The 26,581-nt window shown below is 38.9% G+C and overlaps 1 protein-coding gene across 2 annotated transcripts; it reads left to right on the forward strand.

Annotated features, from left to right (window-relative positions):
- The first annotated feature begins 1,452 nt into the window (after window positions 1-1,452).
- Window positions 1,453-25,988, forward strand: peli1b (pellino E3 ubiquitin protein ligase 1b). 2 transcript variants are annotated; one of them, XM_082143098.1, is made up of 8 exons: window positions 1,453-1,835; window positions 8,971-9,007; window positions 15,403-15,607; window positions 18,484-18,613; window positions 19,381-19,482; window positions 19,709-19,906; window positions 20,458-20,646; window positions 22,551-25,988. In XM_082143098.1, the coding sequence occupies exons 3-8, from the start codon at window positions 15,528-15,530 to the stop codon at window positions 23,127-23,129; spliced, it is 1,278 nt and encodes a 425-aa protein (XP_081999224.1). In that variant the 5' UTR covers window positions 1,453-1,835; window positions 8,971-9,007; window positions 15,403-15,527; the 3' UTR covers window positions 23,130-25,988. The 2 variants fall into 2 exon arrangements, with proteins under 2 accessions (XP_081999224.1, XP_081999225.1); XM_082143099.1 differs by lacking the exon at window positions 8,971-9,007.
- Window positions 25,989-26,581: the final 593 nt, after the last annotated feature.

Below are 26,581 nucleotides of genomic sequence, written 5' to 3' on the forward strand. Positions count from 1 at the left end.
CTCTACTGGAAACTCTTTCCCAAACTGAGATGGCACTGTTAAATCACCTCTCCAACATGTTATCTAGACCGAGACTAGTCATAATGTGTCTGCTTTTAAAGCGTAAGAAAAGTCCCATATCAGAAAAGAGTAGGTGGCTCGGAGTAGGAGTAGAGATTGTTTGATTGCTTTGAGGAGTATGTTTAGCAGTTAATGTGACATATATCTCCTTGACAGGAGAAACATGCACAAATACTCAAATATGTTTTATAATGCACTGACTAGTATCTGTAGTAACACTCAGAATTCAGAAGAATTACAAAATATCACTACACACACATATAGTTCAATCACATAAGTTTCCTCTAGTAGCACTGTCTATATGAAATGGGCTATGGCTGTGTGTTGTCACTGTGCCCCCCCAAAATGAAAACTATTAATGTCTCTGGATGCCTCAACAACCCACTTGGACAGGTTTGGGATTTTATCTGCTGTGTTTAATTTGTCTGCATGGTCTCTTTTTTATTCCTTACTCTTGTAAAGGCAATAAACTTGACTTGGCCTGACATTAATCTTAACCAGGATGGCTAATGATGAGGCATCCTCATGCATTCATAACCCTTAAAAGAATAATCCCATGACATTCTTGTTCTTATTGTTTATTACTCATAAAATTGCCTAAACTTGTTTTAGTTAAAGGCGTTAGAGAACTTCTTGATTGCTGAGTCATGTTTCATTTGCCTTTCCGAAACTACATTCCCAAAAAAGGCATGTATCGAAAAACGGGAAACAACACAAATGTCTTTAATGACAAGTTAATCAAGGACGAACAAGACTCAATTCAGATTTCAAAGAACTAAAACGCTACAAATAAATAAAAATGAATATGAAATGATGAAATAATGAAATAATGAAATAATGAAATAATGAAATAATGAAAATGAATGAATAAATAAATAAACAAACATGCCAATAATAATAATATTGATAATAATAATAATAATAAAATGTTAAATGCTGCATTAAATAAAATATAGGCTACAATAAAATAAAGCAAACAAAAATAATACACTCATCGCTGCTCATTCATTACCAGCAACAAACAGAACAAATTCCTCTGGAAATCGATTATACCTATTGGAATTGAAACGTTTTGATGTAGCCTAGTTATTTCTATTTACACAGAAATGTATAGGCCTACTGCCTGTGTTGTATGAATAATACAAGATTAGAGCCTTACTTCGTTGATTTGTTGTAGGCTACAGATACAAAACAGTGATTGTTTTCTTTGGGCGTGCGTGCAGCTCAAATGTGAGATTTGCTGCAAAGATACAGTAGCTATATGTGCGACCTAATCCAGTAACAGCATTTGCATTTGATCTTCTGACTGGTTCAGTGATGAGAACTCCATTACCCACAATCCTGTTCACCCGATCAGTGACGCGGCAGGTTTTTTTCTCCGCTCATCTACACTAGAGCCACTACAACACAAAACACCACCGTCTGTTTACAGTCTCTCTAATAGCAGCGGGCGGACAACACCATTTTCCAGGCATTACTTTTATATTTAAATCATCTGTTGTTCTTCCGAGCCCGAGACTGTCTGGGATCACAGCACATACAACGGCAGAAAAAATATTTTTGTTTGAATTTTGAGGAGAAGTCTCAACACCTGCCTTTGTTAGCAAGTTAGCCTCGCGTGCCCTTATAGAAGCTCCTCATCCATTATTCTGTGTTTTATTTATTTTTTATTTTATGTATTAATTTATTCAGTCAGACAGCAGTTGTAGCTAAACCTGTGCTAACGGAGCAGCTCTTTGTTCGTGCCTCGGAAAAAAACACACACCAGCACCGCCGTGAGTACCTCATATTATTCACTAGAAAAATAAACAGCATAGCTGGTGTTTTATAGAATAGCATTTATTTCTTCTCTTATTCTGACTTGTTTCCTGCAATGTTGTCTGTTTTGTTATATTTTGTCTGCATATCTTCTGGTTATCATGTTGACTTATGTTAAACAATAGGTTGTTTTTTATTTCACCATTCAGTAACGTTAGCCTATATAAATGCTCAGCTTATTTATGTCTGTTTATTGTGTTGTTTCAGTCTATCAAATATAACTTACCGACAAAGATATGTTTTGATTTTCAAAAAGCTGAGAATAAATATCTGTAACTGAAGTTTATTTTCATTTATCATTTAGCAGAGCAAAGAGGTGTCATTTAGTTAATTGTAAATGTTATATTTTTCTAGGTTTTCTGTCAGACATATACAAATGATTTTTTTGCGTCTTGTGTTTTAGCCACTGACTTCACAATTGTCCATGCTTAGCTACTCGACATGTCCAAGAATAAACTAGAATTTTAGCAGTCTATGTCAAGTCCAGTGAATTACATGAAGCCCTCATTTTCATTTTGATGTGTTTGCGTAGACAATGGAGATTTATACTAATTGAGAAAGCAGTGCCCTCCATATACTTTATGGGCAGAATTAGCATTGGCGTTTGTAGGCTCATTACAGACGTGTCATTGTTCTTTGCTGATGTATTTAAACGCTCAGAGTCATTTGCATAGGCAGACCGAGCATCTGGTCCGACCCAATGTGGCCTTTGTCCCGTTCCCGTGCTGACGTCAGGATGTCAATCACCCCCCCTCCCTTCCCTTTGGTACCAGCCGGTGCTGTGCTACATCTGAATTATTTATTAAAACAATCAATGGATTAACGTGCGTTAATACAACATTTACTGTCACTCCATTGTTTCTGCTATCACATTCATGCCTAGTGCTGAAATGAGAAACTTAGAGCTGTCAAATAAAGTGTGCTGAAGTTTGGAAAACTACTTTTGTCAGGTGAATAGAGAGACTGTACAACATTTGAATGTTTAATTGTAAACCTGCCCTGCTAGTAATTAATTTACATAGATTATAATGCTTAAATGGCAAAGCCAAAGTAATCCTTAATGATGCATAATTGTGCATTATGTAAAATGAAATTAACGAACTTATGAAATTAATTAAATTATCTTGAAATTAACTTCGTATTATATTTGTTTAAATTTAAATTAGTTTGAAATCAAATCAAACAATAATTGTTGATAACCCCAATCTGAAGTGATCTCTTTGGATATGTTTTTTTTTTTTGTGGTTTGAGTGAATTCAGGTTTGTGCTTTATTTGATAAACTTTACCTTGGGCATCTTAGTTGGAGAACTTTGATGCAGAGCATTTTCTTGCAGTTATATAAACTGAACTTCCTCAGTGAGGGCAATACAGTGGTGTCTACCCTATCAGATGTAAAGTTCCTTGTTTGTATATCAAAGTTACTGGTAAGAGAGAGTATTGTTCCTTCTGTGTTTGTTTTGCCTTGATAAATTACCAGGGACTCATTTCCAGCCGTTTGACTGCTTTCCTTTAGACAAGAGCAAAGGTTACCATTCGACACTTTGGGCTTTTTATGTTTTGCTGTACTGGTGATTTGAGTATGCTGTGTCTTTGTGTTCACGTCACCTTATGTAATGTGTATTACATGTATTCCCTCAAGCACGGGAGCCGCACTGACTCTGTAGTGTAAAATGATCTCAGTCTGTATCACTTCCAGTGTCTTGTGAGACTGCTGGTCTAGGATTCATTTTTAGCTGCTTCTACTTAACCGGTGCTGTGGCATTAATTGCGAAAAACTCTTCCTGGATCAGCAGCAATCTGTTTGCAGCAGATCAGATATCTGTGAAACTGTCTGATATCTCTAAGCCTGACTTGATTCCTGAGCAAAGTCATCATTCTCTATTAAATATTGCAACCTGCAGTTTAACTTTTTATGTGTTATTTTGCTTTGATCTTCTCTCAAATTTGACTTGCTGTCATTATGATTAATTTTCTGTTTACTAAGCCTACATGTTTGGGAATAGATCTTGCGAGACGATTTTAGGGAGGCATCAGAATGCAGCGTTGAAGTAAATTCCTCTTAAAGGGATAGTTCGCCCAAATATGAAAATTCTGTCGTCATTTACTCACCCTCATGTTGTTCCAAACCTGTATGAGTTTCTTTCTTCTGACACAAAATAATATATTTTGAAGAACGTTGGTAACCAGACAGTTGACGGTATAGCCATTGACTTCCATATTTCTTTTCTTCCTATAGTCAGTGGCTACCGTCAACTGTCTTGATTACCAACATTCTTTAAAAATATCTTCTTTTGTGTTCAATAGAAGAAAGAAACTCATACAGGTTTGGAACAACTTGAGGGAGTTTTTTTTTGGGTGAACTATCCCTTTAAAATGTCAGTAGTCAGCAAATCTATAACTTCCACTTGCTTGTCACTTGCTTTCAGTAATGAGAAACTCATCCAGTGTTGTGTGGGTTTCACAAATCTTTGAAGGTGTTAAAACCCATGTGAAATTGTGTGAGATGTCACCCACTTTTTGACTGATCGCTACTTTATACGTTCCAGTGATATACATTTGTTTGAAGAATGAGCTCGGTGCTTTTTTTGGAAACTGTGCCAAACCTCCGCATTTGAATAGCACCCCCAGAGACCTTCAATCTGCTGATTGTGTCCATTTATTTCATTGGAATTGAGTTATTGGCCCAAGTGCGCAGTACAGCATCATCTGGATCTATCTACACAACTGCAATGTGTTTCATCAGATTAATTATTTCTCACAAACATGTAAAGATATACATTACTGTTCAAAAGTTTGGCCCAGTAAAATAATTAAAAAAAGATATAAAAAAATGTTTCAACAAGGATTTATTAAATGGATCAAAAGTGACAGTAAAGACACTTACAATGCAACAAAATATATATATTTAATGACCATTCAGCCATTATATTCCTGGTCAGGACTGTCTTTTGGACACTTTGTTGTGTCTATACAAAGTTTTAAGGATGACGTATATTGTGGAAACTAGGTCAGACAGTGGGCACCTCAGAGGAAAAGGAAGCAGGAAGAACTCTCTCTTTCTCACATGCTTGGCTGTGCTGACAGGCTGCTTCAACCCTTTGAGTTTGTTTGTTGCAGCACCTGAAAACTGAGGAAATTTATGCATATTGTTTTTTAAATGGCTAGCTTAGAGTTCTCTTAAAATTTTCAGTAAACTGAACTCTTCCTGGTGTTAGCCTATGTTTAATTCCCTTTTCTGCAAAGGTTTCGTAAAGACTTTTCAATTTAACTAAAAGGAATCTAAATGCTGTTCTTTTGAACTGTCTATTCATGAAATAATTCTAAAAACATTTATTTGCAATTTTTTTGAGCACCAAATAAGCTATTATTAGAATGATTATTGAAGGATCATGTGACACTGTAGACTAGAGTAATTTCTGCTGAAAATTCAGCTTTTAAGTTGTATTTGTATTTCACAATGTTACAGTTTTGCTGTATTTTTTACCAAATAAATGCAGCATTGGTGACCATAAGAGACTTAAATCTAACCAACCTCAGTTTTTCAATATTAGTCAAGGGGACAGAGATTCAGAGAGGTAACTTGTTTGTCTTCACACCTGTTCAGACGTATCTTGATAGGTTGTATGATCTCTGCTCTTGTGTTTCTGTTGAACACCGTTTAAATTCCGGTACCTGACGTACCAAATAAAACCTGATTCTGATATGTCCTGCTGACTCTTGCTTTCTGTGTTTTTTTTTTTTTTTGCTCTGAGCAGCTCAATTCTGAGCGGTGTGTGAAAGACGAGACTGGTCATGTGACCTGAAGGACACACCAACCCCCATCACAGGCCTCGGTTCCCCTCAAACTTCCTTTGGGGAGAGCCAGGGCTGATCACTGTGGGCTGTAAATGAGTTATTGTCATGGAGACTGAGAGGTCAGCCTCTGCCAGTCAAAGATGAATCCGGCAGAACGATGAGCTCTGGCATGCATCTGGTGCTTGCGTCACTGACAGGATCCTTTCGAAACTGCCCTAAAGTATATCTAAAAACCAGCTGACTGGAGTTTAAATTAGTGTTAGCATATGGACTGCTCTGAAGAATGACTTGTTTCCTGTTTACACAGCCATATCTAAAGAGCACCCCCCACTTTACTGGATCATTTGACAGTTTCTGGGAAGAGTTGATTGTGCTCTCCGTAAGTGGATCTTTAGATGTGTTTTTGTAAGGTTAGCCTTTGTTTCAGACACATCACCTCAAAAGACTCAATACCATGTGTTTCTCTGTGGTTTCATGTACATATGTGTTTGTGTCTGCATGGTTAGTTCATTGTCACAGTCCAGTCTGTTTGTTTCTCTCTGGTTTCAGTGCTCATGTCATTGAATAATTAAAAAGCTCTTGAAATTGAAGCTCAGCCACTCCCATCATCTCTCCTGTCCTCCCTCCATCTGTCTGTTCTGTACTCGTTTAAGAAAGCTAGCCGTTTCGCCATGTCACATTCAGCTTGAGTGTTGTCCGTAACCGTTTCTTGTTCCTAGATGATTATCTTTAGTTTTATATTGCTTCCTCTCCCTATCTCTTTCTCTGACTGTTTATTACAAGTTCGAAGTGTGCAAAGTTTCTATTCAGATTCCAGTGAAAGTTATTCTTCACTGGAAGAATAACTTCTTATGTTATAGACTTTCTACTTTTTGAATGGGTAGATTGCCACAGAAAAAAAATTATATTCACTTTAAAAGTTTGTTAAATCAATAATTCACTGTTTTAAAACGAACAATTTCATCGTTAATGTTTCATTGAAATCTGATTTTGCGCAGTTAAACATACTCGGTTAAATGACAATGCATTAACATTGTCAACTAACTAGAAAGCTTTAGTGAGTGAAATGAGCTCCTGCTTAGTAACTAGGCGTATATGCATTCATTAATAAGGATGTGCAAAACGACATATTTGGTAGTTGTTCACACAGTGCTTTTGCTTTCCATTGTGTTCCACGTGTTTGGCCGTTGCACTCTGGTCTTGCGTCTTGCACATGACATGTCGTTCTAAAAACCTAAAAATCACATCTCTATAGTGACCTTGCATTTTTTCATTCCACTACCCTGTGTCTTGTGTTTTTAAATGCAAAAACACGCTCTGTGTGAACGGACATTTTTGTGTTGAAAGAATGCAAGACGTGAGCAGTAGAATGGGGGTAAAACGCAAGGAGTTAAGGTGCGTTTTTAATTTTTTTTTAACTTATTACCTTAGCACCACGTTTTTAGTAAGCCATGTTGTGTGAGACAATACAAAAGAGATGCAAGTGCAGTGGTCAAAGACATCCATCTAGTGCATATTTACAAAGGAAAACAATGGATAAGTGCAATCATAAAAGTGAAAGTCATACAGGTTTGGAACCACATAAGTGTGAGAATTTATTTTTTATTTTTTTTGGAGTGAACTATCCCTTAAAATAAACAATTAGGCTGGTTTTGAGTCCAACTGACCCAAATTTGATGTCTTTGAGGCATTTACATAAGATATGTTCTTGTGTTCAAAAGCTAGATCACCGCCAAATAAATAAATAAGAGTAACCAGCCAATGTTGTACTGTCAACTACTGAACCAATTCACCCATCCTCTAATTCATAAATGTTTTATCTCTGACACTGAAGGTCAGAAGGGAAGTCATCAGAGAGTCATTATGTTGCATCTTTTAATAATAATTTGTTTGTATTGTTTCTCAATTGCCTTTCACAATTGCAGTGTATTTCACTTTTTGGAGTAATTGTTTTGAGTCATTCTGCATATGAATTTGTCTCACGTTTCAGATGTTAAATATATAAATGATGTCTGTTGATAAGTTACCTTTGGTCATTTGGAACAATTTAGTACCAAAGGACACTCGGTTTTGCCTTACTTCCAAAGCCTGCATAGTATGTTCACGTGTTCCTGTGTGCGCACGGGTGGGTGGGGCAATGCAGAGGTCTCTTCCTTTGTGGTGAAATCGGTACCAGATGGAGAGAGGTGTGTGTGTGTGTGTGTGTGTTAATGCACGCCCCTCCTTTTCCTCTCCCCACATATTAAATCGAAATGCACATTCAAAGAAATCTTCAAGATCTGGCTTTTGAATCTGTGGTCGTATTCTCAGTGACAGACCTAATTGCGTCACCTGACCCACTCTCAATCGTACACTCTCAATTTGTTTGTTGGTAAGCTTGAAGCTGAGTGCTTGTTTTCTTCTGATCCTCTATTAAGCAAACACAGACTGAGCTGAGACTTTATAAACTGGGTTTAAGACAGCTTCCATGCACTCTTTGTTCCTTAAAGAAAGCTTTAAGCCAATTAGGCTGCTAGCTCAGTGCTGGGTGAATGGCCGTGGTGAGGTAGTGTGTGTGTGTGTGTGTGTGTGTGTGTGTGATCCAAACAGTACTCTGGAGATTAACCAGCCTTGTGGAGCGTGTTAGAATATGGTTAGGTTTTCACCTTTAAGAAACACTTTTTAAACACTGACTGTTGATTGGCTAGTTCACTAGTTGATCACCACTTTCTCAGACATCAGGGTTTGATTGTTTCGAATAGCCACAGACCACAGACATCTTTCCCATGAAGATAGTAAAGTTCAGTCTGCTGTTTTCATCTTTAATTTCTCCCACTTGTTCAGCAGTGCATAACCTACAAAAGGAGCACATTAAAAAAAGTCGCCCACTTGCATTTCCAAAGTGTGTATAGGGTCAGCAGTCCCTTGACCTAGAAAAAACTCTGTTTTAGATGTTTTACAGCAGCATGTAGGAAACGTTTGATGTTTCTCTTGCTGCTTCAAAGGCCTGTTGTTCCTAGCTGAAGTTTTTCTCAAGCTTTGATTTTTGTTTTTCACCAAGTCTCAGGTGACTTAAGGCCACTCTTTGCCGATGCATACGTGTCTGTCTGGTATTTAAAGGGACAGTTTCAACCTAAAACTAAAATTCTGTCATTTACTCATCCTCACCTCCCCTCGTTCCAAACCTTTATGATTTTTCTTCTGTGGAACTTTTAAAAATATATATTTTGACAAATGTCTCACTGTTATTTTGTCAATGGTAACCAAAACTGTTTGGTTACCAACAGTTCTCAATGTTGTTTTTTTGTCTTTTGCAGAAGAAAGAAAGCCATACAGGATTGGAATGACATGAGGGTGAGTAAATTATGGCAGAAATTAATTTTGTGGGTTATGGTGTTTCTTGTGCATGCATGCATGCTCCTGGATATCTGATTCGTCTCACCATATCTCCTTTTCACCATCTGCGCTTTCATCTTTAGCTCAAATTCATCATTGTGTTGATGCTGTCTTGTCAGCAGTGTTGTATTGATTCAAATAGTTGTCAGTGTAGAGTGGTGGAAAGGTGGTGATATGTGGTAAGTTCTGGTGTTCCTGCCCAGGTGGAGGTCACCTGCTTCCTTTCTGCAGTTTTAACTGTGATCAAACCACATGTGCATCCAGTTTCTCATTAATGGTGGAATGTTTTTATAATGTGTTCATTAGGATCCTTTAGTCAGTCTGTGTTGTTACTTGTAAAGTGATTCATGGATTTTGTGACTTGTTCAGTGTGTTGGTGTGTTTTACAGAGACATTTGCACTCTTCCGAAGCCTACATACCTGCTTTTCCAGAAGTTATGTTGCCTCCTTAGTAGCAACCTTTTTTTAGCCAAAACTGTAAGGCATCATAACATCTATCCATTGCAGAAAAGAGAATCCCAGAATGTGCTGCAACAAGCTCAGTGAAAACATTAGTAGCTGTGTCTTATTTTGGATGCATCCTCCATTTTTACATACAGTACATTATAATTTTGTGATGCCTAAATTCTATTGTAGCATTTAAAAATGATTTGTGTTTTTTTATTTACACAAAACAATAGTTTCATTTTATTTATAATTTATTTTTCAGAGCTGTTAGAGAGATTTGTTAAATATCGAAGGCCAAAGACTTTTATTTTTTTATAAATCCTTTCCTGAGCTTTAAAAAAAAGCTTGAAATGTCACACAGACTGGAAGTTTCCTTTGACATGGTTGTGTACAAATTCAGACAGCTTTAATTCGTCTGTGGTCGGCCATGCGTACGGGTGTTCGGCGGGTGTGTATCACTCGTCTGCTCTCTCTGCTGTGAAGCAGCTGCACACCCAACATGCTCCACTTCAAACTCCCATCACCCACATGTGGCGCTTGTGGATCCCACAGACCAGATGCCCATGCTGGATGCAGATGTGTACCTCCCCTCTGGTTCCTGACTTCTCATTTCAACTTCCTTCTCTACTCTTGGATCTATTTTAGACCACATATTATGCAACTGATACTTCTCCCTAATTTCTCGGTGGGAACGGTTTAAGATTCCACATCCTACCCACTCATGAAATAAGTTTTATTCGCCGTTGGGCTATAATTCAGACCTCCCCCGACAGCAAAGTGACTCTAGATTAGAACCTGAGATCGTGATTCAGTCTTAAAATTCTCATTTTAATCACAGAAGTGAGGAAGTAACACCCCCACCCCCCCAACAGAAAGGTGGTTTCTTTCCTTTGAATCTGAGTTTTTGGTGGTTTTTTTGCACGTGGGAAATTCCATTTCTCTCTCTCTTTTGAATGTGTATAAGGACTTATTGATTTCTAAGCTTTTGATACAGACTGAGTCTGGTTATATTTGCTCTTTTCAATGCAGCAAAATCAGCTGTGGACTCTAATGATCTTTTTCAGTTTTGTGTATTGTGTGTTTGTATGTGTCTGAATGCATGCAGGTTGTTTCTTAAGGTGTTGTCATAAGTTGTATGGGAGTTGTCTGAGCACACAAGTGGTTTCAGGCTGAGTACCTGAACCCACACACACATCTCTAAAGTCTGACAAGTTTGGCAGGCAATAGCATATCACTGTTCCAAAATGTGTGTAAAATTTGTAGAGGAATGGACACAGCTCATCACGTGTGTACAGTTCAAACTGTTTGGTATTATGTTCTGGGATCAGGGGGTCATATCATATTCCGCAAGGTCTGAAACCATGTTCTGTGTAAAAGATAAAGGAAGGGTTTTGTTCACAGATGCACCCTGGGTTTTATATTCAGACAGTCACCATGAAGTAAAAATCGGTAATTCTTATTTTTAATGAAATATTTCAGTGTTTATTATTGATTTATCCATGCACATCATCATTATTTTTTATCCTCCAGCAACCTGTCACTTACCTGAGATCGCAGCAGTTAGCAAACGACAATAATCGAATCAATACCAGATGGAAAAAGTCAAATCCCACCCTACATTGTTTTTCTCATTCGAGAAGCCGTTTCACTCTTATGTGTCACCATAGGGAGGAAAAGACCGTTGCAATTTCCAGTTCATGCTGTCTTTAAAGTAAAATGTTTACCAAAGATAAAGCGTACATGCTGTAGGACAATTTGAGTCATAGGCCCTGTCCCAATTGGCACCCTAAACATTTGCAGTCTTCCGCTTTGACTGTCGGGAAGAAGTCTGCTGCAGACCTCCCTTCAGTGCGGGCTCGGCAAAAGTGCGCATCGAGCCTGTTTACAATGTCTACCATTGTAACAGATGTTTGCATCTACCAATGTCTTGATACAGTGTGTGTGTATATATACATACATATGAATGTATATGTTTGTGTATAAATGGGCCTATAAATTAGGGCTGCATGATATATCATTTTAGCATCGATATCGCGATAGTCACATCGCAGGATGTGCGATGTCAAGTATAGGGATCATACTTGAAATGCACTTGATTCACAGATTAATAACAAAGTTTAACCATCGTAGAGTGAAAGTTTATTATTTACAAGTGTTTTAGGTCCTGTCAGTTTAAACATTCAAGCAATTTTAAACTGTTTGAGCTCAAGAAGATGCGAAAGAACTCCATTCAAACTCGCTCATAAAGTTGTGGAAATGAAGCCAAGCTGCCGTGGTCACTGGGCCTTAAGCCCAACCTGAGCCGTAGTAATGAATCTCTGTGCATACTGAAGATTTGTTATGAACTGGCTACTCTCACTTCTCACCAGCACCGAAACAAAAGATTAACTATATTCAGTAATTTTTTTATTTTTGAAAGCTGTGGGCTGAGAGCTGTTGATATCTCAGCTCTGAAACAGTCCTAGTTCTGTGGGTGATTTCGTTTTTTGATCAGGAGTTTGCGTGTGTCTCATTCTCAGTCGCAGTTCTGTTCAGGCTTAACGCTAACCCGGTCTGTCTCACTCCTCATGAGGTCGGGTTATTTTTCAGGTCATTATACAGAGAGGCCGTGCGAGACAAATCAGGACAAATACGTCAGGGGTGTGTGTGAAACAGGGTGTGCATCTGTCCTGTACTGTATTTTGGTACAGATGCTGACTGTATAATAGCTCTCTGAACTAATAACTAGTGTGTGTGTGTGGTCTGTCTGTCTGTCTCTCTATTGTTATTTAGTGTGTAAGATAAAACTGTAACCATGTGACCCTTTATGTAACCGTTTCACTTGGGTTTCATGAAATAGAAACCCTTATGCGCAGTGAGATGAGGAGATGCAGATATCGAAAGTGTTTTTATTTGACTGATTTTGTGAGGTGGTTTTGTGTGTGAAACCGAGAGAGATGGAGGAAAGAGCGAAATATCTGAAAAATCTGCATGCATGAGTGAAACATAAATCTGATGACCTTCTTCTAAAAGAACATATTTTTTTCTCTTATTCTCCCTTCCTGTTTCCTTTCGTTTTCTCTCTCCCACTTTGCATTACTACAAATTACTTCAGTGGTTTTAGAATGATCTGTTGTGTAAAATTGCAACAAAGAGAGCATCAAGTGTGTTTTGCTGTGTAAATATAGTTAGCTGATTTGTCCTCTTAATATTACTGGATTTTCAGGCCTAAGACATACAAATGAACACAAGTTCATACTCTCTTTGGGAAGGTTGACTTGTGGTTAATGTTGTGTATGTGTAATGCTCTTGTCTGATGTGTACTTTGGGAAGTCTTTACCTTTCTTTTCCCTTGCACTCTGTTGCTTTCTCACCTTCTAATCTCTCTCACTGTCTTTCTGTTTTAGTATAAGGGTCGTGCGTAAACGGTGTGATTTCTAAGAACAGGAAGAACTGCTGTTATTATACTTCATGGTACAATAGTGTGACAAATGGTCTCTGCCTTTGGTGTAGGAAGAGATGTGAGTAGTGTTGCCACAACACCTCTTTCTTTTCCTCTGTAAGCAGCATTGACTTCCTGTTCTGTGGTCACTTGTAAGACTGCAGATTATAAGTCAACCTTCTTTTCTCACTGCTGTTTCTTAGATGATATGCATACTCAGAATAAAATGATTCATTGTGCACATTGAAGCACTTTTACTCAAGTGATTGCTATATAGGGCTAATCAAACCCTGTCAAGCATGTTCCAAATTTCCTTGATGACCTCACTTCCGTTGTGTTAAACAGTTCAGGAATGATATGCCATGTGGCTGCTCCAGTGGTAAGTCACTTTGTACTGCTTTTGTGTGGTGGACGCAAGGTTTAGAGACAAACTACTTTTAACTTTAGCGCCATGTTTGAGAAAAATTATGCTCAAGAAGAACAATGGAAAAGCAACACACTGAAATTTTGTCACTGCTTAATTGTTCTAAAGGTCATTTTTCTCTGTTAAAAGAGAAGTTAACAGCTCGGGCTAACACCTGTTAGCAATTCATGTGCTGTGTATGTCATTTAGACCACATGCTTTGGGGTTATCAGGATTGTGTATATAGGGCAGGTGTTGATTTTGTATCAGTGTGAGGAATTTATTAGTGCAGTGGCCCATTAACACTCATAATCCTTGTTAAAGTATTATACAGGGACTGTAAGACCACATTTTCCACTACACTCTTAAAGCAAGAGGTCCAGCAGTAACACACACAGTTTAAGCCCATAGCAACAGTCTGGTATGTGGGACAGGGATCGCTGTGGGAGGAAGGAGGGAGGTGTGAAAAAGAAGACTCTCTGGATGGAAGAGGGTGAGAATCCCCAGAGTTGCTGGCGTCGCTGTTTAGGGACAAAGAACGAGAAGATGGACATGTAGAGACACAGCTCCCATATATACAAATTAGCTAAAGGCGGGCGTACACGGTGCGATTTTTGCTGTTTTACGAGCTCGCAGATGGTCGCGTGGAAATCGGTGATGCGCGCATGGTCGTGGCTCGCAGCGTGTGAGAGGAATTACGAGCCGAGCGGACCACGTTACGAGCACCTCCCGATAATTTTTAAACATGTTTAAAAAATTCGGGGAGTCGGCCCGATTTTCACCAGTGTATAGGCTGTCCCGTATTGCCAAATCATACACAACCACACAGGCTAGATCGATGGGGCTATACTCGGTGGCAGCAACCATACAGGCGTGCGCATACACTCTCTCATACATACTCTCACTCTCTCTCAAAACAAAATTGAAGTCTTGTAATTCATTTCACGTTCCTGGTTATATTTTGAATTATTCTTTAATTCATGTTATAAAAAAAAAACATTGATATTGAACCTTTTAATACACGGCCCTGGTCCCATTGGTTCATGTTTTTCCAAAGAAAATATTGTTTGTTTTGTAATCTTTAATTAAAATGTTCTAACTTTTTTTTTTTTTTTCTAAAATAGCTTTCAGTTTCTGCTGACGTCACTTAAGGCCCGTTCACACCAAGAACGATAACTATAAAGATAATTGTATTACCATCCACACCAATGGACGATATCCTTGTTTATTATAAGTGTGCGCAGCAGTTTTGTCTCCGCTTTAGGCTTTATATGCTCAAGTTCTTTATTAAAGCAGGATGGAATCTGATTGGCTATCAATGTTTTTTATCATCTATCAGAAAAAAACCACAAAAAAAAACCGTTGTTAAAGTGATTCCAATTATATAATTTCTCTATGCTGTTATCGTTATAGTTGTGGTGTGGATTCTTTTATATTTAGAATGATTTTTAGAACTATATCTTTATCGTTATCGTCCTTTGTGTGAACGGCCATTTAGGCTGTGCAGGCTAATAGATAATGTTAATCCATAGCCAAGCTATTTAGGTATTGTTTTAACAAACCTGCGTTTTCTGTCTCCATTGTAGTATAATACTGATCAGATAGGACCTCCTTCAGTAACACACACACAGGCTGTCCGAATTTTCAGGGACAATGCTCTCAAATCACGGTTTAGTGTGAGGGTCAATTTGGCCAGGTTTCTCATGAAATGCAGACTGAGGTGAACTTTGGAAAATCTGAGGAACTGAGGAAAAAATGTGCTAGGTGTTAAGCTCCATTTGATTGTGTCTGAGAGTTTGTTTGCATTTAGCTGATCACCATCTTTTCTGTTTGTCCTTTAGATCTTGTTAGCAAATCTCATGTCTAAGAGTACATACCATACTGTAAGTTAGCTTACAATAAGGAAGAGTGAGGTTAAGACTGCAGAATATGGTCCACCAAACATCACTTAAGTGGTGCCTGGTGCAATTTTACAATTCCTTCCTGAGGTTTACTAACCTAAATGATATGCCAGCTAAAGGCACTCACCAAAAATAGCCACTTAACTGTTTTCTTACAGGTTTCTTTCTCTGTTTTGTACAGTTATAGTGATGATGAAGATGATGATGGTGATGAAGAGGAGACAGAGCTGAGAGCTGAGTGTGTGTGGTGGTGTTGCGTTCACATTGGGAGCGGAAAGAACCCCCTCCCCCACACACACTGCATCCATGTTCTCCCCTGACCAGGAAAACATTTCCACGTCGTCAACCAAAGTGCCAGTCAAATACGGAGAACTCATTGTGCTCGGGTAAGGCCTTCTGACCTTTGACTCTGGGTTAATAGTTTGTAATGCTCAGTGACAACTATGCATGTGCATGCTTGTTTTTCTTGTGTTTCTGAAAACAGTCAGCTGCCATGAGGTTTTTGGTTGTTGTTGTTGTTGTTAGTAACGTCATTGTGGGCAAAATGTGAGGGTGATGCATATTTAAGGGAACAATGGAGCCCTCAGTTAGAAAACAGTGGTTTTCAATGTGGTGTTGGGGTGTCATAATGCACTTCTTTCATTGACTTTCATTTGCAGAACAGCCTCCTATGTGATACGCTGCGCTATACCATCACATGACCGACTGGTGTCTAAAAGAGCTTTTTGTGTATTAAATTTGATTAGATGTTCTCAGAGGTCATGGATTGGATTAGATTCTCACCCTGAAGCGCATGGAGGACTCAACTCCATTATTGTGTTGAGTTATGGCTGATCTAAATGTTGTGTTACTGCTAATCTATGATTTTAGCTACCTTGTGTGTAGGTCTGGACGACTAATCGGAATAAAAAAGAAATCATGATATGGCTTAGTGCGATTTAATTAAAGAATCTTGTTTTTTAGTGAAGCCCGACTCTGTTCTTACACAGAAGCTTATTATCAGCAGTAATGCTGCTCCACACAAACTGCATCTGCTCTGAGTTTGGGTCACTTTAATGTGCATTTGGGAACGCAACATGTGGCAAACATCTTCCCATATTATTATTATTATTATTATTATTATTTTTGCATTATAGTCATATTGATATACAATTGCAAAATTTTGGCAAAATTGTAAAAACAAGCACAGCAAACCTGGATTTTATTTTATTGCAGTCAGGTTTTATCAGAAAAATCCCAATTCGATTTTCCCCTAAATTGTTTAACCCTACTTGTGTGGATGTTTTGTTCTGTTTTTCATCTTGGTAGAGTTTCATCTTGTTTTGGGAATGATATTTGTGATATGCAAGTTTGGTTACTGGGCTTCTAGCTCTGACAAAGCTCTCTTGAGCTTATAACCTACATCTGACCACACACTATTCCATGAGTCAGTCTCCTGATGAGGCGGCTCATTTTCCCCCACCACCTTGTTTTCCCTTGGCTTTTCACTCTCTCCTCCCAGCAACAGCTGACACTGAAAGACTTCCTTCATCTTCACCACTCCGGGGGGGTTTCCCCTCCTTCCCTCCCTCCCTCCCTCTCTCTATCTGTCCTTCTCGGAGTGTTTTCTGAAGGAATGCGGTCGTATATGAGAAGTCACAGCTGCGGAAATACCCAGCCCGGTTCTTGTGTGTGTACATGCATCATGTTTTCAATCCATGAAATTCCCGGTTCTTGCTGACTCACTGTTCTTCAACTTTGTTTTTTCCCCCATGCATCAGTTCTTTAGATCATCACAGGAAAAGTCTCTGTTGTAAGGGTGTGTTTTTTTTTTAAGACTTACTCAAGTTGAAGATGTCACCTGGTGGATTTCTTCACTTTTCTGATCTCCATATAAGAAAGAATGTAGTTTTATGAGGGAAGTCTTGGGAGAAATGAGCACAATCGGTCAGCTTGTTTACTGAGTACATTGCGATAATGTGGGTTTGCCAAAATATGTTGAGAATGTACTCAACAACGTCAGTGCATGCCTTCAAGGAGTTCATGTTAAAACAATAAGAGACTTAATGAAGTCCATTGCTGTGCATTTCAAGCCCAAACCCACACAATACAAAACGCACAACATTTGAACTACATCAACACATTGCAAATATTGTGTGTCTGTGTGCTGTTTCTGGAGCACACTCGGGCAGTGAGTAAGTGGGTGGAGGTCTGAGAGGAAACCTCAACAGAGGAAATCACAATGCACAGCAAGTGCGGTGTTCATAATACTTTATGTACATAGGCTTCACACTGCACACAGATCTGATTTGTTTTTCAAATGCTGCTTTGATCTTTAGTACTGAATCTTGATAATATCAGATCCATTTGCTACATCCATTGGTTCCTTAGTAATGGCAACAGAAGTGTCAGCATTAAACCATAATATAGTAAATGACAATGTGGAAATGTTTCTTGGGCACCAGCACATTAGAATGATCTCTGAAGGATCATGTGACACTGAAGACTGGAGTAATGATGCTGAAAATTTAGCTTTGCCATCACAGGAATAAAATACATTTGAAAATATATTTAAGGTGAACTAAGTAACTTTTTTTACCTTAACCGAACAGCTTCGGGAGTCACTGGAATAGTTACATGACTTTTTTCGGGTTGAATGATGGTCGTTTCGCACCCCCCAAGCGCCTGTGAACCGAAAAACCAGCCTTGCAACTTTGGGCTGGCGGGCCGCCGGCCTCAGCGTCAGGAAGTATCGCGTGATATCAGGTTTCGCGATGTAACTAATTGCTTTACGGCACTGCACACGTACACGTAGAAAAAGGTAACGTTAGATATTGAGTTCTTCACACTTTCGTCATGGCTGAACCGGTAAAAAAGAAGCAGAAAGCTAGGAAAGCTTTGTCAGAGGACCAAAGAAAGAAGAAACGGCAGACTGACCGAGCAAGGAGTCAGACTCGAGTAAATATCGTTCTTGTTGATGGACTAGTAGTAGACATCTTCAGATGGAATAAGTTCTAGATTAGAACTTTGTAAATTCTGGACTGGTTTTTGTTTGGAATTTCTGGGATTAGGTTTTAGTTCCAGATAACAACCTAAATGGTTGTTTGCTTTTCCATAGAAACGCATTAGATTGAATATCTACCTTAGAGCTTTTGTTTGTTTCTGCTTTTGTGAGGGCTTGTATCTGTTTTGTTCACCACCTGTTGCCTGTGGCTGAATTGATGGAGTAAATGTTGTGTGCAGGTCTTTTTAGTTGAATTTCTCACTCCCTCTCTTTCTGCAGGTATAATGGCTCTCTACCCAACGGGGACCGCGGCAGAAGGAAGAGCAGGTTTGCCCTTTTCAAAAGACCCAAATCCAACGGTGTCAAACCCAGCACTGTACACGTAGCCTGCACCCCACAGGCGGCCAAGGTACACACACACACACACACACACACACACACACACACGCACACACACACACGCACACACGCACACAAAAACACACACACACACACACACACACACGCACACAAAAACGCACACACACACGCACACACACACGCACACACACACACACACAAACACACACACACACACACACACACACAAAAACACAACAAGAGAATCAGCACTTACGGTGTCATTTTGTTTCTGGTTAAGTTTTGAATTAAAAAACTTGGTGGGTTTGAGCTGTAATGGAACAGGGTGTGTCCACTTACACATCTGGATACTGTTGAGCTCATGAATGACCCCTCTGTGGCTCCCTCACAAACACACACATTTACACACATACTCACAAACAGCTCTCAGCCTGTTTCCACAGTCTGCTAGACTCTATTAGGCTGCCCAATGAACTTTTGCTGGCTGAATTAATTGTTTTCCCCAAATCGGCAAACCGTGTTGTGTGTGTATATATATATATATATATATATATATATATATATATATATATATATATATATATATATATGAATATGAATTAGTATTTTTTTAAATTTACAAATTGTTATAAAATAATTGTAGTTATTTTTGTGGCCTAAAGCATTTTCTTTATTATTTATTTGTTTATGGCAGTGGGGTTTTTATTTTTATAAAACATTTTTTTTGTAGTCATTTTTAGTGGTAAAGTGTATTTTTTTTTGGCCATGTGTATCTTGATTCAGCATGTTATTGTATCTCTCTTCCTGTTTCCTTAGGCCATAAGTAACAAGGATCAGCACAGTATTTCCTACACGTTGTCCCGAGTACAGACGGTGGTGGTGGAGTACACTCAAGACAGCAATACAGACATGTTTCAGGTACAGACTGTCTCACTGTTGACTGATCTCTGCTGTCCTTTTGGACCTAGTCTTGGACTGTGTACAAAAGCGTCTATTAATCTCACTGCTCAAAATGTCAGCTTGAATTAATGCTGTCACTAGGCAGAAAAGAGGTGTCACTATCATCTGCTTTGATTGTGTGTCTCCTACTGTGTTTCTGTAATTGTGTGCAGTGTTTGATGTTTAATCTCTCTCTGCATCTCAGATTGGCCGCTCAACTGAGAGTCCTATAGATTTTGTGGTGACCGACACGGTTCCCGGAAGTCAGAGTAACTCTGACACTCAGTCAGTTCAGAGCACCATATCTCGCTTCGCATGCCGGATCATGTGTCAGCGAACGCCCCCTTATACCGCCCGCATCTATGCCGCCGGATTCGACTCCTCCAAGAACATCTTCCTTGGGGTGAGAGAGCGAGAAAATGTGACTTGAGCTTATATAAAGAGGACAAGGCATGAGAAACTGGCACTACTTTTGAGCAGCGTTAACATCTGAAGACCCAGTATATCTAAATCTCTAATGAAAACAGATTTGGAATCAGAATAGATTTGGTAGCCTCTTTCTGAAATCAACCTCATGAATTGATTTGAATGTTGTATTATCTACCTTACATACAACTTTTAAATCACAGAAATGTTAAAACCACTGAGGTGTTCATTGAATCAAAAACTTGTATCATAATGTTTTTTAAGTGCTTGTTAACACAAGACTAAAAATTCTGTCATTTGCTCATGTCGTTCCAAACTTTTTTTCTTCTGTGGAACATAAAAGATATTTTGAGAAGGATCTCAGTAGTTTTTTTTTCTTTGTGTCCGTACAATGAAAGTTAATGGTCTCAAGTGTTTGGTCCAATGGTTCCCAATGTTGGAATGGAACGTCGTGTAAAAAATGACAGATTCAGGTGAACTCCTTTTTATCATTTAAATATATATATATATTTTTTTTTATTCTTACAGGAGAAAGCGGCAAAGTGGAAGACATCGGAAGGACAGATGGACGGTCTGACTACTAACGGTGTGTTAGTAATGCATCCTCGTCACGGTTTCACAGAGGACTCCAAACCAGGCGTGTGGAGAGAAATTTCGGTGTGTGGAAACGTGTTCACACTGAGAGAGACTCGTTCGGCTCAGCAGCGAGGGAAAATGGTCAGTGCTCCTATTTTTGATGATCCAGTAAATTAGTGTTTTAAAAAAAAAAAAAATCTTACCACAAGTTACTGTAGTTAAATGGTATAGCATAATTCCTACCAGCACATTTCTACCGCCACAAGGTATATACAGGTCCATCATGCTGCCCAGCCCTATTGGAGACATACTCTGTTTCAAATCATAAGACCATAAATATCAGCTAGTATTAATGAAGTAGCATTTGTGGAAGCTGTAATGCGATGTCAAATGGGATTCTGAAATTGAAGCTGTGTTAAACAATCATATGGTTCCCTGCAAGACGGGACGTTGGAGCGCTCTGGTGCCATTGACCGGTTGCTCTGGGACGCTGTTGCCACAGTAACGGCCCAGGCGAGACGGTTTTTGCCCTGTTCGGTGTAACACAAAGCTGTAAGATGATCTGAAGTTGATTTGTTAAGTGCGTCAAACCGGAGGCCCAATGAGAACTACCGCTTTCAACACTTTCCTCCCATACTCAAGACAAGTTATTATCTTTAGTTGTTATCTGGACAAATATAGGCCTGTAAAGACTCCTAGATATGCATGGGGCCCATGATGTGTTTGGCCGCATTGAGGAACGCAACTCAAACTGCTTATGTATTCTTGGTGCACAACTCAAACACTCTCTCTGATTCGCATGCACTCACAGTCCAGAGGCTCAGAGGCGCCCCATTAATCTGGGTTGTCATGGGCAGAACAAACACGCTCCTGATTGCTGTTCATGTCCTGCTCTTGAGGAGTCCTGCTGATGGCTCAATGCTGGCTAAACATGGATCTAATGCTGCCTCAGTGCTGGGCAAACACTGCTCAACTGTGCTGCTGTGGAGAGACGTTCGGCTTTACTGGCTCAGAACAGATCAGGTTCAAGCCCAACTGCTCAGACTCTGAAGTAGTTCAGAAGTTAGGACATTTATAACAATTTTCCAGTGCTAAGCACATGCAGGATTTGATATTTTTTGTGTGCCTCCAGTGTGCACCACTAGTTATAATTTGACCATTCAATACATAAAATTCTCAAGCAGATTCTAGTGTTGTAGTTTTTTTTTTGCTTAGACGTGAAGGTCAAGTATGAACAGTAGCGTAATAACAAAATAATTATTTATAATTATTATTTAAAAAATGTATAAAGTACTATCTATCCATCTATCATCTATCTATCAAAAAATATATTTTATTTTGTATTTTTTACAATTATAATGAATGTATTCTTGTTTTTGTTTTTATTCCTATCATTTCTAGTATTTCCTCAATTGTATACATTAGTAATATTAAAATAATACTGTATGTAGAACATGTGAAATATGACCTTTTAAATGTTGAGAGCAACATATTATATGCGCGCACACACACACACACACACACACATACACACTTGCTTGAATACAAAACTGTGTCGTATTTGCACTTGCACTCAGTGTCCTTCACACAGCACAGCTCAGACACTGCACAGTTCACACACATGGTGTTCATACAGCTGTGCAAGTGTGTGTGTGTGAGGTGTGGCTAATGCAGTATGGCGAAGGACAAACTAAAGGCTGATCAAGGGCGGCTCTGTGAAATATGTCGCAACCATGAATTGTGACTCCAGGTTGAATGTGTGGATCATAGGGTGTGTATTTTGCACATTTATGTCTGTGTGACATCACACTGGCAGATGTCTTAAGCAGTAAATGGTTAGATTATTATGTATTTTTTGCTGCTTATCAAGAACGAATCATTACTGTATGGATAGTGGGGCTTTACTGCCCCCTGCAGGCAAACTTTGCAGCACTGCATCTTCTGATAAGTCTTTGATTTTGTTTTGTGTTAAAGGCATAAATATGGGCTCTATTATAACTCAATCCTCTTCTCTTTGCTCTTTTGGTATATTTTTTTCTCTGTAGGTGGACAATGAGACTCAAGAATTGGTGGATGGCTCTTTGATCGATCTCTGTGGAGCGACTCTCTTGTGGCGTACTGCTGAGGGGCTTTCCCGCACCCCCACCGTCAAACACCTGGAGGCGCTCCGGCAAGAGCTGAATGCCGCTCGTCCCCAGTGTCCCGTGGGTTTCAACACTCTCGCCTTCCCCAGCATGCGGAGGAAGGACATCGTGGACGAGAAGCAGCCCTGGGTCTACCTAAACTGCGGCCACGTTCACGGCTACCACAACTGGGGCAACCGAGACGCAGAGCGTGACGGAAGGGAGGGCCGGGAGCGAGAATGTCCAATGTGTCGCGCTCGCGGGCCATACGTGCCGCTGTGGCTGGGCTGTGAGGCGGGGTTTTATCTAGATGCAGCCCCTCCCACTCATGGATTCAGCCCGTGCGGCCACGTGTGCTCAGAAAAAACAGCTGCATTTTGGAGTCAAATCCCTCTTCCTCACGGAACGCACACCTTCCATGCCGCATGTCCTTTCTGCGCCCAGCAGCTCAACGGTGAGCAGGGATACATCAGACTGATCTTCCAGGGGCCCGTGGACTAGACACCTGCCTATGAACTTTTGCCCCAGTAACTCCATTTGACAAACATTAGTCAGGCGTTTCTTTCTGTTGTTTCTATAATTTGATTTTATAAATATGACATTTTCTGCGCTCTCAGACTGTTTTCTTCCCTCCCTTTCTGGTTTGTAAGTGACCTTTATAATGCTTTTTTCAAATACAGAGAAAAACAAATATATATTTTCAAATAAAATAATAAAAGCAAAAAAAAAGAAAGAAAAAGAAAGAATAGACCTCTTCATAACAGCAGAGCACATGCACACCCACGTTTGAGCAATCTGATTGGGTGGCTCTGCTTGTCATTTGAAGTAGTGAGCGTGGCCATTACAGATGGTGGCATGTACAGTGTTTATTTGCTAACAGTAATACTCAGCATTAGAGAGGCAATACACCATCCATGTATGTTTATGATGAGTACTCAATTCATTCAATAATTCACATCATTTTACAAAGCAACTACATATAGATGACAGATAACCATTTTCCATATATGTCTAACTTAAATAAATGCTTAAAGTTTTTTTTATTTATACACTATCAATGTTTATCAAAGATAAAAATGTAGAGGTGTGTTTTTGGGGAGTTATGTTCTATGTAGCTGTTGTTTGTTTTCTCTTCCTCTGTCTTTATTGTAAGTCTCTTCCACTTGTAGCATTCGGTAGTGTTCAGATTGTCCCTCATTTGTTCTCATTTAAATAGGCTACATATTATTATGTGAGTGAAATCTTCAGAGAAATGTTCTTGCTGAAATCCTGAAAGCTCCAGAGGCCTACAATTTTTCCCTTCCCTTCAAGCACGGGCCAAAACCACATGCCCTGTCGGCGACGCTGCACGTCAGCGAGTGTTTGCTGAAATGTGTTGTTCATAAGAGTGTTCGTAAGGTCCCTGTTTTCTGTTTGAGCCTTTTGTTTAGATGAGTTTAGTTCCACCCTTGTTTGGATATTTTGTGGACATTGGGAAATAATTTCCATCCTTTGTGCAAAAAGCATCACTCTTTTTTATTTATTTTTTTATTTATGTTTCTTATTTGCTTTTCTACTCTGGTCATACTGAGATGTGATTTGTTTTGTACCCAACAGCTACTGGGAACTTGATTATAGCAGAAATTGTCATTTGCTCCTTGTTCAGTTTAAAATATATATTAAAAATGTTATTTCTAAAATGAATGACAGTCCCCCCCATGTGCAAGGAACTAAAGAAATAGTTCATGCTTAAACTACCGTTCAAAAAGGTTTGAGGTTAGTAAGATTAAAAAAAAATATATATATATATATATATATATATATATATAGACTCTTCAGCAAGGACACAAATTGATCAAAAGTGACATTAAAGACATTTATAATTATTTTTTTATTTTTTTTAATAAATGCTGTTCTTTTGAACTATTCATCAAATAACTCCTGTTTAAAAAAAACAATCGGTTTCACAAAAATATTAAGCAGCACAACTGTTTTAAAAATGGACAATTATAACCAAAGTAATGATGCTGAAAACCAAGTAGCTTTCCTTAACCCTAACAGAAAACAATATCACAATATTATTGGTTTACTGTATTTTGATCAATAAATGCAGCATTGAGCATAAGAGACTTTTAAGAAACAATAAAATGTCTTACTGACCTCAAACATTTTAAGGTTTTTATTTTATTTATTTTTTAACCCAAATGACTTTCTTACTATGTGGAACACGAAAGGAGATTCATATAGCAGCCCAAGCTTCACTTTTCCATACAATGGAAGTGGACAATGATGTTTTTCAGTCAATAACTTACATGTCAGTCTATTCCTCACAAAGCAATGATGACAGCCCTTGTTCTCCATCCACTTCAATTCTATGGAAAAGCACAGCTGTAACATTCTTCTAAACAACATATTTTTTTGTTCTATGGAAGAAAGTATAGATTTGGGATGATACTGTTTATTTTTTCTTCTATACTTTCGACAAGTTTTAGGTCCCCTCAAAGAATGAACCTCTATGTGTATGTATATGTGTGTCGGAGTACGCTAATATATTTGAATTTGTGTAATGATGTTTTTGACTTTGATTTCATGTAGTACATGCTGTCGTATGTACGGTGCGAATGTTAAATGTGCTGTACTGTGTTACGTGTAAGAATCTGGAGAGCATTCGTTGAGTCTGAAAGGTTGAGAATCCCAGGACTGTGTGAAGTGGATTCTCTGCCAGAGAAGTTCAGGCTCGACATCCAGAGATTGTTCAGTTCCTGCTGTTTTGAACAGCACCTAGACACGGCATACTGGTGCAGTTTTCACCTCAGGGAGTTTCCTCCATCTTTACCACCAGGGCATGTGTTCATGAAGTATTTCAGATCCAGACAGCTGATCTGGGGTCTGTTGTGTGTGGGGAGATCTAGCCCACACTCTGCTAAAAGTGCTACGAGCGACTATGAAGCTTGATCCCGCCACAGACATATTAGCTCTTCTCCTGTGCTTAGCCCCCCCATCCAAATTTGAGGATGCTTCTTTAGCAAAGTAATTCTCCATCTCCTCCTGTGTGAGTGTTTTTCTAAGTATTAAACAAACTCAGATTTGTTAGACACATTTGACTTTTTAAAGGGCATCGCTCGTTTGTCTCTGTAGAGACGACGTGTAAAGGGCTTTTTTCCTTTTCATTTTCTGTTTATTTGTTTGAGTTCTTTGACATGTCTTGTCACTTTGGTCTAACTGGTCTGCTTGATCTTAGTGTGTGTGTGTGCGCGTGCGTGTGCGCGAGAGAGTGTGTCCCTGTGTTCTGAAAAATCAGAATGCATAAAGGCAAGTGCTGAGAATGTTTCTGATCTACCATTTTGTACCAACTTTAAACAAATAAAATCTTAAAAAGCATGTTCAGTATGTCTGGGTGTTAAGTTTTTCTCTCATGGTCACATGAGGCCAAGATATCTTATACCTATGTAGCCTATAATATATAAGTTCCATGATATATATATATTTTCTATTTTCCACATCAATGATGTTGTTTTAACATAGTTCTTTAAATTTCTTAAATCACGAAATGAATTGTGGTTAATTATTATATAAACAAACTTCACCTACGCTGACTCCCAAGTTCCTGCTAAATAAGTTGGTCAACTGTTCACAATTTGAATCACTAAGTTTTTTTTAGTTTTGTCTGTGTGACTCTTTATGCAAGTAATACTTTTGTGAACTATGAATGATTCGTTTAAAAAAGAAAAGAAAGGCCACCAGGGTTGCCAACTTTTCAGTTTAGCTCGGAGTGAGACTTCTCCGACGGGGGGGGGGGGGCTAACTGGGGGGGGGGGGGGGGTATGGGGCAGGCAGGGGCCACTTGTGCTTTTAGGGGGCACACCTTTAACATTCATCTTAACCTATTTTCAGTATTATTTCAAGTCATTTTTCACCATGTCATGCATGACTGCAATCTCTAGAAAAAGCTAATAAATAATATTAGCTAAGCT

Source organism: Leuciscus leuciscus, assembly GCF_965113295.1.
Source record: "Leuciscus leuciscus genome assembly, chromosome: 17".
In the NCBI taxonomy this organism is placed as follows: Eukaryota; Metazoa; Chordata; class Actinopteri; order Cypriniformes; family Leuciscidae; genus Leuciscus; species Leuciscus leuciscus.

What these genes read in the sequence shown, in the direction of transcription:
- peli1b (XM_082143098.1), top strand. Translation starts at nt 15,528, where the DNA reads ATGTTCTCCCCTGACCAGGAAAACATTTCCACGTCGTCAACCAAAGTG. An exon ending in GCACCCCACAGGCGGCCAAG is followed by an intron (nt 18,614 to 19,380) that starts GTACACACACAC and finishes CTGTTTCCTTAG; the next exon opens with GCCATAAGTAACAAGGATCA. An exon ending in GCAATACAGACATGTTTCAG is followed by an intron (nt 19,483 to 19,708) that starts GTACAGACTGTC and finishes TCTGCATCTCAG; the next exon opens with ATTGGCCGCTCAACTGAGAG.